This window comes from Tachypleus tridentatus, chromosome 6 (assembly GCF_004210375.1).
Source record: "Tachypleus tridentatus isolate NWPU-2018 chromosome 6, ASM421037v1, whole genome shotgun sequence".
Classification (NCBI taxonomy): Eukaryota; Metazoa; Arthropoda; class Merostomata; order Xiphosura; family Limulidae; genus Tachypleus; species Tachypleus tridentatus.
The window spans coordinates 128,746,494-128,760,981 of NC_134830.1; the positions used below are offsets into that span (position 1 = coordinate 128,746,494).

The 14,488-nt window shown below is 33.5% G+C and overlaps 1 protein-coding gene across 11 annotated transcripts in view; it reads left to right on the plus strand.

The window, feature by feature from the left end:
- The window catches only part of LOC143253635 (DALR anticodon-binding domain-containing protein 3-like), a 103,147-nt gene that overhangs the window by 52,513 nt on the left and 36,146 nt on the right, over positions 1–14,488 (plus strand). For all 11 annotated transcript variants that reach the window (XR_013029746.1, XM_076507805.1, XM_076507808.1 and 8 more), the window contains 2 exons: positions 1,314–1,381; positions 1,772–1,830. Coding sequence is in view for 10 of the 11 variants with exons in the window: in XM_076507805.1 (XP_076363920.1) it covers positions 1,314–1,381; positions 1,772–1,830 (127 nt within the window). In the remaining variant the exon portion in view is untranslated. The remainder of the gene's footprint in view (positions 1–1,313; positions 1,382–1,771; positions 1,831–14,488) is intronic.

Below are 14,488 nucleotides of genomic sequence, written 5' to 3' on the forward strand. Positions count from 1 at the left end.
CTAATATGCTGCTACTATTACAGTTTACCAGTGAGAAAAAGAAATTGGTAAACTTCAACTGTAGTATGTTCAACTGAGGCTTTAATTTAAATATAAAGGAACATTTTTATATATGAGAGTGTACTACTGAATTCCAATATTACAATGTTATTTCATCAAAAACATATACTTAAATGTTAATCAATAGTTATTTAACCCTACCTTATTTCCAGAAGTAAATATCTTACTTCTATTTTCTAAATTTGACAAGTAATATAATTTTTTGTATTTAATTAGTAACTTTTAGTACTAGTAACACATAATATCTAATATCCTCGTTATCTTTTATAATCAACCTACTGATGCTCAGCAGACTAAACAGTGGAATACGTCAATTGTACCTTACTGTTTTTGTAACTTGAACTCACAGACAATTGGTTGTAAGGATATCATAATAATGAAATGTAATTTAAATTAAAACAACACTTTATTAGCTTTTCAGTGATATATAATTCAGTTAATTATTAAAAACAAACTCAATGAAATAAAATGTGTTCATGATAACTACTAGAAAACTGCTTTTATGATTGATAGCAATAATGATCTTGGGTTGCTAGTAGCTGTTATACTGAGATTTAACTTATTGATACAAACCTAGGTCTTTTTCATATTTCATTGTATAATGAACTTTTTCCAGTTGAAAGATATTATTTAGTTGAAGGCATCCAAGTATTCACTAGTACTACATTACCAAGTGTCATGTGGAAGTAAAAATAACCTAAAAGACTTTACAATAAAGTGTAAATGATAGAGCACAAAACTATCTAAACATGAAATTTATTAGTACAGAATTGAAATGTCAAATCATACATGTCTGGAAAACTAGGTAAAGAAGAAATAAGTTAAATTATTCTAAATTTTTAGCTTTAAGCCTTCTTAAGTTAAAGAGTATATCACTCAAGCAACAGTGTGTTAAAAGCCTCTAGGACAGGGAAGAACAGAAACACACAGATAATTTGTATGAAATAAAATTAACTGTGTAAGCTCAAATGTGTAACAGAATTTTTTTATAGACTTTGAGATAGCCTTGTAATTTTTTATTGTTTTTGTTGAAATATAAAAGAAAAGAAATTCTTAATTTCTAAAATTAATAATACTGGGCTTGTTACTTGTAATAGTTAATTTCATTTTCTAACCTAAAGTTTCTCTTACAGTGTGTTCACTGTTATCTTACATATGTTAAACTGTTTGTAGTCCATACTGTGTTTTTATAGCTGTTTGGATTTTGTAGTTTCACCTATATTGATATACTTATATTTAACTAATTTTTGTAGGTATATTTGATTCACAGTCCTGTTATAACACAAGATTCCCAGAATGTTACAATACAGGATTACAGTAGGTAAGGCAAAGAATATTTCAAAGTATTTTTTTATTATAGCTATTGTTGATAAGAATATGATTTTAAAATTAAATTTTTACTTATAGTTTAGAATTTTGTTTCAGTATGTTCATAATTGTTTTAGTAATGATACATAAAACCTGTAATGTTCACTATAGAATTATTTAAAGTATTAAAATTAAGCATACACTTGGTTCAAAATTTCTCAAAAAAGGGTAATGCCTGAATTTTTTTATTAGAATATTAAGTATTGTCCATTTTGAGATAAATAAAGCCATCATTGTACATTGTCAATCAAGTTCTGAAAACATTAAAGTTATCTGTATTTTGCTGAAGCATACATTGTGAAGTTTCTGATGTATTGTTTACTTTATTTTAATACAAATTTAGAAGGATACATGAAGAAGTTGAATCTGCTTTGATCCATAAGTATGGAAAACATATTTGTGGTAAGTAGAGCAATCTTTAGTTATAATGCCCCCCCCCCTAATATAAAGTACATGTTATACATTTAGAAGAATGTCACTTTTTTGTAAGCTGTATGTTGTGACTGTGATGTGTGCCTACTAAGTTTGTTTGGTACTTATGATTGATTGTTCTCTAAAACAAATCCTTTATACCCTGTTAAGAATAAAAAAGGATGAGCTATTGATGTGAGTGATGTTTTGCAATAAAAATACTTTCAGAATCAGTGCCTCTATTCTGATAATTAAAGTAATATTTGAATAAAATATTTTAATGAATATTTATGGAAACTTGTATGTAGATATTCTGTATCACTGATCTAGCTGCACTAATGTGAAATGGTACAGAATGAACTCCCTTTTCTAGATTATCATTCTGCGAGTAGGTTAATGTATTTCACATTATGCTTTCTAGCCAACTACACACAAAGTAGCTTATATGAAATTTTTTTAAGTAAAAGGAAATACTCTAAATTCTAGATGACAGTCACTTGTGTTCATCATCTCTTCATAATCAATACTAAAAAAATAATAACAAATAGTACAGAACAGAGTTTCTCATCATTTGAAAGTTGGCTTTAACATAGTATTCTTTATCAAGACATTATTTACAAAAGTACATTATTGAGTGACAATTGTTGAACTCATTATTAGAGAACAATTAAAATTGTAGCTGTAAATGATGAAACAGGAAAAAAGAACATCTTTAACATTGGAGTTATTACTGTGATTCAGAAAGACGAATACCTGACTAAACAACACCTGCCACCAAGTGGGATCCAAATGAAAATCATGAAAGCATCCCTGAAAAAGAAGAGAAATAATCATACACAAAAATGAACAAACTAGCTGGACCATTGAGAGTAGCCAGGAGTGGGAGGTAGCTAAAATTTTCTGAGGAGAAAACCACCAAATCGTGTAAATAATGATATATAAAAGTATAAAGCATGGTCTACATACAAGCCTGTACATCTCGTCCAGCATGTGATGCAACTGAGTCCCTAGGGGCCTCAAGATATGGCAAACTTTATTAGATGAAACCTGAAGAACTCCACTTTCCTTCACTGAAGACCCAAAGTAAGCAATATGAAGGTAACCTGTCAAAGTAACAGTGGATAAGTCATGTGATACCACAGTGTCTCAGCAGGGAAGTAAATGGTGATGTGAAGCCTAAAACCTTTTAATGCACACAACATAACATCAGAGATCCCAAACTGGGCAAAAATTTTAACACATAATTGAGCATTCATGAAACTTAGAAACAGAGGGAAATTGAACAAAAGAGAATGCCTTTATCCCTTCTCTAGGTCTTGAGATTTTTCATTGAAAGGACCTATCAGGACACAATGAAATGTAAGTGGAATGGTAATAAATACTGTAAAAATGAATCACAAACTCAACTGAATGTTTGCTAGTCAATAACACAAAAAAGAAATATTTAAGTCCTGAGAGAAAGGAGAAATGAGTAACATGACAACAAAAGTTCAAATGAAAGTTAAAATGAGGTATGGAGGATCACTGTGATATCCTAAAGTTGAAATGAGGTATGAAGGATCACTGTGATATCCTAATTGGACCTGGAAAGGATGCTGAGGATAGATAGATAGGATAAAATTTTATAAGCAAGGATAAAACCTATAACTCAAAAACTTTACATCACTCTGAAAAACAAAAAAATAGCTGACAGAGCTGACTTGTACAAAGAAACAGACATAGGTGCCAAATCTATGTCAAATATTCCTGTCAGAAATTGAGAAATATGTGACACAGTGAAACAAGAAGGATTAAAGCCATGTCTGATCGACCACTGGCAGTAAGTAAATCACATCCTTAGATAAATGTCCAATGAAGATGCTAAATAGACAGTGTTAATTAATGGATTGCATAAAAGTCAGGCATGAAAATGTCTGACCAAGGCTGACATAGGATTTGTGGTCAGAGATGATGCAGAAGAGGTTGACACTTCTGAAAATACTAAAGGAGTAGAAATCAAGGCTGGCCCAGCCAATGTGGCATAGTAAGAAGACCTCGACAGGACAAGGAACAAAGCAGTGCAAGAACTTTGGATGATAAATAAATTGGAGGGAACATGCCAATCATTGTTGAGATCATCTAGTTTTTGGACTTTGTGGAAAGTGCATTGATCTGAGGCATCTTGAGACAAGAGCAGATCCAATGGAAAACTGATGAAGCATCTCATCCATTCCATGGGAAGAACTCTATTGGGATGAGATAACTGATTGACCCCAAATTCATTACACCTGGAACATGACAAGCAAGTAAAATGATCTGATAATTATGGAGCCCAAAATGAAAAATCGTGGTCTGAGAACAGAGACCTGGCATGAGTACACTCCCTTATTTGGAAATGTAGGAGACTAGAGTGGAACTGTCTGAGTGGAGCATTATTACTTTCCCATGTAACAATGTGAGATCCCAAGATATAGCTCTTTAATCGGCTAGAAACTCTGAAAGATTGACATTGAGAGAAGATTCTTTATCTGCCAAAAGGCTCTTGAATTCCATATCCTCTATAAAACCATCCCATCCATGGAAAGAAGCATCTGTGTAACACTGTAATGTGGGGGCAAGAGAGAATCCTTCTGTCATGTTGTCCTTGTTCAACCATTAGAAAATATGAAGGAGATTGGAAGCTGATATTGGTCATTCCAGTGCATCCATGCAAATATTTCTTTGATTCTGTAATAACTACTTAAGAGAATCATGTGGGCCCATCCTAAAGGAATGAGTGATTCCAAGGATGCTTGCATTTTCAAATAAGATATGAAAGTCCATTCCATAGCCTGAAGGCACAGAGAAATTGGCTGAGCTTGAATGAGATGAAATTGAAAAAACACCTTTAAATGGACAAGGTACTGGGTGGGAGGAAGTATAAACACCTTAAACCTTGCTCAAGAAAACATATATTAAGAAAATTGTCTAAAGCATGGGTATAAGTGAAGTGATTTACCACTGAAGAGAAACCTGCAACACACATGTAAAACTCGTTACTTTCTGCCACTGAGGAAAGTGGATAGTAAGTAATAGTAGGGAGCTTATGTACAGATCTGGGATAAGAAGCACATTGATGAAGGTGGAGATAGTCACAAGATTTAACATGTTTTGGACAATATAGTTAGGTATAAAGGCTGAAGCAAGTGAGGTTAGATTCATATCAATGCTTAGATAGGCAGAGAAGAGAAACTTTGAATGAGATAAAGCTGTAGCACGTGGGGAGGTAAGAGTACTTTGGAATTTCCTGTTAGAATGTATAGTCATTCTAGAAGAAAAAAAAGAAGGATAATTTATTTAGTATCTTTTTATGGTCAATACAAGATCAGTCAAATTGATTGTGTCTTTATAAAATAAGAATAGAGAAAATAACTGTGGGGGCATTATAATGTGATGGTCAATCCCACTATTTATTGGTAAAAGAGTAGCCCTAGAGTTGGTAGTGGGTGGTGATGACTATCTGCCTTTCATTTAGTCTTAAACTGCTAGAATAGGGACAGCTAGCATAGATAGCCCTCATGTAGCTTTGTGTGAAATTCAAAAAACAAACAAACTAAATACATACAGAGTTAGGGTAGAGAAAATAACATAAAATACTAAAGTGTACTGGATAAAAACATTTGATATTTTTTGATGTCAAAGAAATTATACAGATGAAATTTAACAATTTCCAAATGAAGAAAAGTATTTTTAATCTTAACATGAAAATCACTTTGCACTGAGAGCAGGTAACACATTGACTTCATATATTACAAATAAATTTTTTGCTCAGATAATTATGAAATCAAATTTTTTCTTTACAAAAGATTTGTACTTTGTAATTAAAGCTAAAGCTTGCAAAATTTTATGGAGGTACACAAAATTGTAATATGAACTAAAGTTTGAAGTCACAAGCCTGGCTGAGTTGACCAAGTTCATAATGAGAAAATTAAAAAAAGCATGGAAACAGAGATGGAGTGTACAGTGTTTATACTGCAAGGCCCTATTGAAGAATTCTGCTTGTAAGAACTGTTGATTTTGCTGAGATGTGTGAGATATAGAAAGGTTTTTGGTAAAGATGACTAGAGTACATACCATAAGCAGTTATAAATTAGTGTTATATATTTTCTCAATCTTACCTAGCAGCATATCATTCACACTGATAATCAGTAGTGTGTAATCCAGGATGGAGCAGATAAGACTTTACTGTAGCATAAGTATGTGATATTCTTCAGCCGTACTTCTTGTTTCACTTTTTACTACATCTATGCCTGTGGTAGTTCTGTTATCATGTTATTATTATGGCTTGTGAAGTTAATTTGTTAAAAATTACTTGTGTTTGTTCTAGAGAAATGGCAATGCATGCAGAGAGTGGTGATGGTTTGTCCTCATCCGTACATTTATTTTTGATGTGTGGGGAACATGGTTGTGACTGATAAGATTTATGACCAATTTCTGTGGTATTGCACACTCTTTTAAGACACGGTTGCATTTTACCTTTGATTTTAGGTTTGCTAGAATCTCTGCAGTACAACTTCATGCAATCAACAAAGATAAGTGTGGAATTTTGTTGGACAGTTAAGGTGGGCTTGATCGGTGGTATAGATAGGCTAGCATTGACAGTGATCTGGTAGGATTATCGGCTTCCATACCTCACAATATATTCTTACTCATTCACATAATAAACTATTTTTAATATGTTTTTCAGAATATTCTGTTGCAATCAATTGGTAGAATAGCTTTAAGTACTTTGATAAAACTAACAAAATTATTTCACTATATGCAACAACAAATGTACTTTCAGTAGCATTACCAAATCATTACACTATATCAACTCAACTATATTTTAATTATGTTATTCAATACTAGGAAAAATGGCAATAAGTTACCTGTGAAGAAATTAGGGAGAACTTTGGGTAGGTTTATTTTAAATGTAGTCATGATCTTCTGTCAACCTCAGAAACTCTGGTGGCAATGGCTGCAACTGCTTTTCAGTTCTTGACAACTTCTTCTGATAACTCCCAACTTTCTGTTGATAACTTCCTCAAAATTATCAATATTGCTGTTCTACTCTTTCATAAGTTGTTGCTTTAAATTCACTCAATGTTGAAGAGACTATGTGGTACTATTAGAGGGTGTGAGATATTCACATCCTTACAGTGGTAATGTGGAGATGAGGTTTAAGGTGGTAACTTTTAACAACTTTCAAAAGAAGAGAAAGCTGATAGCTAATACTAGGCTTCCTGCTCAAAGCTTTGCTAACGATGAATCTGCAGCTGAAACATCCTGACTCTGCAGTACAAACAGAAAGCAGTTTTTTTTCAGTGAGTGAGCAGAGCAAACCTAGCCCTCCTATTATGTTTTCACCTAGAGTATCTGCTTTTTTTGTGGGCTGCAGGGTTACTTTTGTGCAAATTGCCCTTATGTTACCTGTCAGAAAAATAGAGAAAGCAAACAGTCAAAATTAACAGTACAGCAGGAGCAGAAAGGCTGACATTAAGATGTAGCTGCTGTCACTTAAGCACCAGAAAGCCAATGGAGCTGAGATGGCATCTGACACAGGATTGAAGCAAATAGTTTGTGTCAAAAGGTGCAGTGGTCAGATCAGATCTTTCAGGGCTGGGTGATGTTTTGAATGTACCTACAAAGTGAAGAGATGGAATTTCTATTGATATCAGAACCTTTGTATATATTATCCTGTAATAGACTTTCCAAATGAAACAACTGATTTAGTTAGTTAAAACTTAGTTCATTGTGTAAAGTAGTAGTACATTAATGTAAGTGGAAAATCATGTCTCCAGTACATGAACTACAAGACAAAGGTAATCTTTGCAGATCTTGGTTCTAACATTAGCATTCTCAGAATAGATGTTCTGCAGGAAAATTATCACTTTTTCTTGTGCAATAGGTAAATTAATCAATGAACAGTGAACTCCGTGTGGAGGGAATTGCATTACCTTTGTGTACATAAGTGATGTGTTTTTGTTTATTATGTACAAAGTTTAGTGTTTGGTACCATCTACAACTGATGTGAAGCCACCACCTCAGGTACTATTTATTGTACAAAAATTTAGAAACATTAGTAAATGGAAGTATTTTTCAATTATAGGCTATCAAAAACCCATCTTCTCATTAGAATATCATTGGATCAGCAAATGGAGTAGCAAATGATAGCTAGTATAGTTCACTCAGAGCACATTTGAAAGTTTGTATGTACTTGACTTCTATTGCATATGATGTTGTTAGCTGAGAATTACACCAGCTGTCTAGATTCAAAACAACAGCATATTTTCAATCAACTGCTTGCCATTTATTTGGATCATACCATTACTGGGTTGAACAATGATCATGTACCAACATACAGATACAGATGAAGCATGCCTAATCAGCATACTGCTGTATAGGTGTCTACAATGCAAGGGATATAGTCAGCATTAAGACATAGTAGCAGTTTAAAGAATGAAATCATACATCCTTTAGAATACATTGTCATCACTAGCAGTTACTGCCAGAAAGAAGAATGGTATAAGCAGATTCTGTGTTGATTCCAACTGGGTGAACACTGTGACATGCATTAATGCCTTTACTCTGCCACAGAATAAATAATGTCTGGATGAATTACAATGTGGCCAGTGGTGAATAACTAAAGTGGACCGAAGACTGTTTTCCTCACCTGATGTGATTTGTATAAGTTTCCAATCATTATTTTTATGTACTTCTAAAATATACATACTTCCACTCTTACTCAATTGCCCATCTGGGAATTGGTTTGATTTTTTCTCTTTCACTCCAGTCATTTATACCCCACGTAATTGCCCTTAGCAGTATTTTTCTCATAACTCTTTCCAGTTATGTTAATGTACTCTCTATACTGGTAATGTACAAAGACACCCAATTCACATAATGTTGTCACTTTTTCTTGACAAAGTGCTCATTAATAGGTTTCTACATATTAATATGTCAATTGCTGAAGATACTTTAAACATTTTTAGTGGCATCTAGACAATTTTGTAAATAAAAAAACTGATATAAAGCATAATTTCTCAGATTATTATTTCTGGCATGGAGGAAATTCATGTCTCTTCTATCCCGTCTCAAATATCTAGCATCACATAATATTGGGAGTGTCATTCTCTGTTGAGACTGTCAGTGATCTCATTCGTATGAAATTGGAGACAAATATTTGATTCAGTGATATTCTTCTAAGGGTCTCTGAGACTGCAACTGTAGGCAATCTTAGACTTTCTGAAGTGAAATTCAATTAGCTTTTTCATGTTTCTGTATTCATTCTTTTAACTTTTCAGACCCCTTTGGAACAGTGGTAAGATTACGAACTTAAATTGCTTAAATCTGGGATTTAATTTTCTTTTGGAGACATAGCAGTTATCTCAACATTTTATTCCTCTGACACAACAAACTTACCTAAAAAGATGTTTTTCCTAACATAATGATATTTACAAGACATCAAAAAGGAGGCTATTTTTGGATCAGCTGTTTTTGAGATGTTTTCTTTAGTTTGTTCTTTGAGCATGATAGTTTTTAGCCTTTCACCAGTGGCTTTTGAGTCTGAACCTAATTTATAGCTGTAAGGTCTGGTTGTGAATATTTAATTTTCTCTTGATCCATTTAATTGCCAAAATTGATGGAATTACATGACTTAGTGTATTACCATTAAGTGGACGTATATAATTTGACTCAAATACTACATCTGATTCTCAAAATTAAGGTTTTTAAGGTGGAGTTGGTAGTTCCTCTTGTTACATATTATAATTTATCTCAGACGAGTCTCTGATTTATTATTTTACAGATTACAATTTCAAATAACTGGAAGTTTTAATTTGAATTTAGAACTTAAGTTAGTATTGATACATATTAAATTTATGATATTTATCAATAAGATTGATAGACACAATAGCTATTACAACTGATGGTTTATGTACAAGAGTTTTTCAAACTTACAAGCAATGCTGAGTCTTCTGTATGCTTTTGAACTGAATATTGTATGAACATTTATAGAAAGTAAATTAATTCTGTGTTAATATTGTTACATTTTGCTTAATGATTAGCCTCATGCCATTTACAAGGTGACTTTTCTCCCATGATGAAAAGTGGTTTTATGTGTTAAAGTGTAATTATCAGAAAGAGCTGCTGTTTCCTGTAGTGTGTCAACTTTCGTTTCATCCAAATAAGTTTTGAAGTTGTCACTTGTATAATATTAAATTTCTTAATTAGACATGATTGTCTTAGTTTGTTGAAACTGTTGCCAATATGCATAGAAATACACCATCAATCAAGATGAACTTTTTAGTAAGTGAATTCCTTATAAGTCTGATTATCTTGCTTGCGATAACCTCAAAATTTTTTTACAGTCACTTAGTGGTTAAGTTCATGATGTTTACAAGCTGACTTTTCTCCAATGAAAATATCTTATGTCTTCAAAGAAATACTGATATCCAAAGTTAATTCACTGAAGTTGAATGATTTATAATGTTCAAAATTTATAAATGTTTCTGGTCAAATATCTGTAGTTTTCCAATTAATAAGTGTTTTTCACAATTATAGCATTCAAGGTTGACAGTGCACTGACTGTAGTGAACCAACAAAATTACTAAACTGTCTGTCAATGTATCAATTTATAAATGCTTAAGTTGAGGTTTTCAAAAGCTCATTTGCCAACAATGTATAACACTCTTTCTTACAGTCAAAAATTTTCTACAAATTTAGAAAACAGGTGGGACTTTTGTGGTACAAATTTTACAATATAAATTACAGACATTTCCAAATATATATAGTGAACTGAAACGTACATAGATATTAAAATAAATGTATAACAATAAATCTGTTGTGTCTTGAATACATCAATGGCCCCTGGTGGGACAGGAGTATGTCTACAAACTTACAACTCTAATATCCAATGTATAGTTTTTTAACACTAAACCTTGTTGGAAGACTTAGAATCTTCAACTTCATTTTATATGAGGCTTATCTACACGATATTTTAGTCCATTTTCTCTTCAAATGGTGATGGCTTATGGTCTGACATATTAAGAAAAGAACATCTTCAGGCTTCATCCCAACAATTTCATAGTGGTGTCTTACTCTTCCCATAAAAGGGCATTTGTTCTGGGATTCCTTGTTTTCAAACCTTGGATCTCTTTATCAGGACCTCTCCTATCTTATTACCCTACTAGTTTGCCATATTTCACTGGTGATGACTGCAGTAACATATCAGTTGTTTTGACCCAACCAAATTCTCCCAACAGAATAAATGCTACATTGCAAGGTTTTCTATTGAACTGGCTCTCCTTTTGAAACACTGTTTATTTTTTGGGATGACCACTCACTAAAACATCCAATAACTGGCAATTTGATCTTCAATACTTCACTTTCTGGCTTTTGCAATATATGCATTCTTGTCAGGATGAAATGGGATTACCATTCTAGAAATTTCCTCTGATTGATATGTTATCCAAGGTACTCACTATGATTTACTCCAATTTATTTGCCAGGTCCTGTTGATATCATCAGATTGGCAGCTACACTGTGGTTTCTTGTTTTTGCAGTACCTTATTGACTGCTCACCTTATCAGCCATCTCTTTGGAGGCAACAGTAACCTGACACAGTACATTCAGCTTTTCAAAAGTGTAGGCTTTAGGTATCTAGGTCATGCAGTCCTCCATATGGTGTTGGGGTTTAATTTCTTGAGTTGCTGCATATCTGTCTGATGTTTTTTTTGGTCTCACAATGGAGTTTTGTAATGAAAATGACATATAATTTGGTAGTTGTGTACTAAGGAGAGATTGCACCAATTTCACTCATACATGCCAGTCATAACTAATTTTTGACCCAACTCTTTGGGAAAGGTTTTTGCAAAATCCACAGTCTTTCCATATATAATGCCCTTATTGAAAATTGATACTCAAGACAGAATTTCTTTGGGTCCTTTGTCCAAAATGATCATTTCAAATAAGTAACTTATATGTTAAGGTTACATTATATGCTATTTCTCAACACCCATTGTAACTGTAGTATCATATGTCATGTATCAACTTTACCTAAAGTTTGTTTTCATGGCTTCTAACCTACTGACTACCAGCTGGTACTTGATACAAAACTTCTTGGGTTCTTTGTCCCAAATGATCATTTCAGTTAACTAACTGGTAAATTAATGTTGCATTTCATGCTGTTTCTTAACATCCATTTGTGACCATAGCATTATATTTGTTATTTATCACCTTTATCTGATGGTTTATTCTTTGTGGCTGACTAGCCTTCTGTTATAGTTGGTCAAAATGGTTTGTGTTCATTGTCCACAGGATGCTTTATCATTTTACCTATTTTCTCAGACAGATTCTCCTTCAGAATAACACTGTCAGCCACAAAATGGAATAAATTCTTTTCTTCAATTCATTTGATCACTATTCCTCACTTCTGTAACTTATCAGGATTCAGTCCTATGTTCTGTCCAGTGAGGATCTTGCCCACATTAATTCATGTAGAGTGACTAGAAAATGACTTTTTATACATTGAGATCATTCAGTTTCCCAAGATTCTCCATTGGTTACAATGATAAGGTGGATACAAAATTATTCCATATTGCTTATTCTGGGTTCGTTTTGAAGGGAAGGAATCTTCTATAAATGACATCTAATCATATAAGTCATATTTCTATGTCCTTGTCACTGATGTCCAGTTGAACTGCCTGCTGAAAAACATTGTTTGGGCTGATATATGGACTTCCCCCAATACTTTTATCTCACATTTTTTTGCATGGCCTGGCAGTATCTTCATTTGAGGGTGTTCAACTACCTCTGTAACTGAACATTAACCAATTTTGCTAGAATATGCAGAGGGGTATTTTCATTGTTACATTTATTTCTCATTTACCTTTCAAGGATCCCTTACCTCATTTACACAAGATTCCACTTTGTGGTGAGTGTTTTTTAGGCAGGTGTGCTCTTATCAAACCAATTCTGCAACAGGCTCTGTAGAAATGAGGTGTTTCATAAAACCACCTAGGAGATTATCACATGGTATTATAGTCCCATGCTGCACACGTGCTGGACTGTCCAGTGATTCTATCAGTTTCTAGTTTGCTTGATCTCATTTACTGGTTGAACACAGACAACATAACTTCAGGTGGCTCTCTATCACCTCCACAGCCAGAGATCCATCTGTTCACAGATACTTCTATTCAGGTCTGGAGTGTTTGTATAACATATATGGAATTCAAGGGACTTTTGGCTGTAGAGGAAGCTTTTCTCTACATGAGTTTCTTAGAACTTTTTAGCAGTTCCATGTGCTATGAATCACAGTCTTGAATTGTTGCAAGAGAAGGTAATAATACTTCATTCAGACAATTCTGCATTAGTCTCATACGTTTCAAAGGAAGGGGCATTTAGTTTGGATATCTTTATTTTTGAACAGTGGATCTTTTCCTTTGGCCACATAAACACTAGATTGTTTTCCTTGCTTGTCATATATCTGAAGTAATGAATCTAGTGGCCAACCACTCATCTCATCCTAACAAAGCTTTTCCTATGGAATGAATGCTTTACTCTTAAGTTTCTTGTTGGATCTGCTTTTGTTTAGGAACACTACAGATCGATGCTTTTGCCACACTCTGGATCATACAATATCCATTTTTCTTCTTGCCAGTACCTTGCTCTCTGGCTTTGGAAGTAAATGCTGTCAGCCAAAGTTTTGACTGGCCTTTATCTTTATGCTTACCTTCTGATTCATCTACCTTCTAAGGTTCTGGCTTTGATTCATTCCATGTCATGCTTACTTAGTCCCAGTTTCCACTCCTCCACAACATTTGAGAACGTCAATCTCTTCTTCCTTCCTTCCTGACCATCTTTCTGATATTAGCCTCAGTAAGACATTTTGTTTTCATCCAGCAATTGATGTTCTTTGACTACTTACTTGCTTTCATGCAGTCCATCATTGCATTATAACAGGGATTCTTGTCTCAAATAGCATCTTTATGAACACATTCCATTTAATATTCTTCTTCAGAAGTTTACCAAAGGAAATTGTTTACTTATAGTCAGTAGTCTCTCAAACATGGGTTTTACCCTTTGCATTCCACTATGCCACATGTCTTACACTTTTTAACATGGTTGTTTTAGAAAATTTTGGCACTTTTGTCTGTTACCTTGTATAAGGCTGCCTTGTGAGCTACTTTTCATTCTTATAAGAGAAAAAAGGTTTTTAAGTGCCTGGTTTTGTCATTATTTTAAAACTAATTTTGGGTTATTTCTCCTTGTCAGCCTTTCCTAGTTCCTAATTTGGATAACACAGGATTTCTCCATGCATTATCACACCTACCATTTGTGGTCATGTTCACTATATCATCTTTTACTTAAAATGTATTTCTTCTGTTACTGGTTAGCATACATCAACATTCAGATGTATTTGTGCCTTAGGTTCACAGAACACTGTACTATTCATTCTTTTGTGTCCAAATAAATTCTTTCTTCCTAAAACCAAGGCAGCTAGGAAAAGAGATAAGGCTTCCTCTTGTATTCGTTTTTCCTCCATTTTTCATTTATACAACTGTTCAGATCCAGGTCATCTTTTATGCCCTTTTTGGGTTTTCTGGTATCATGTAACACACACTGAAAGATATTGTGGCTCTCTTCACTAGTT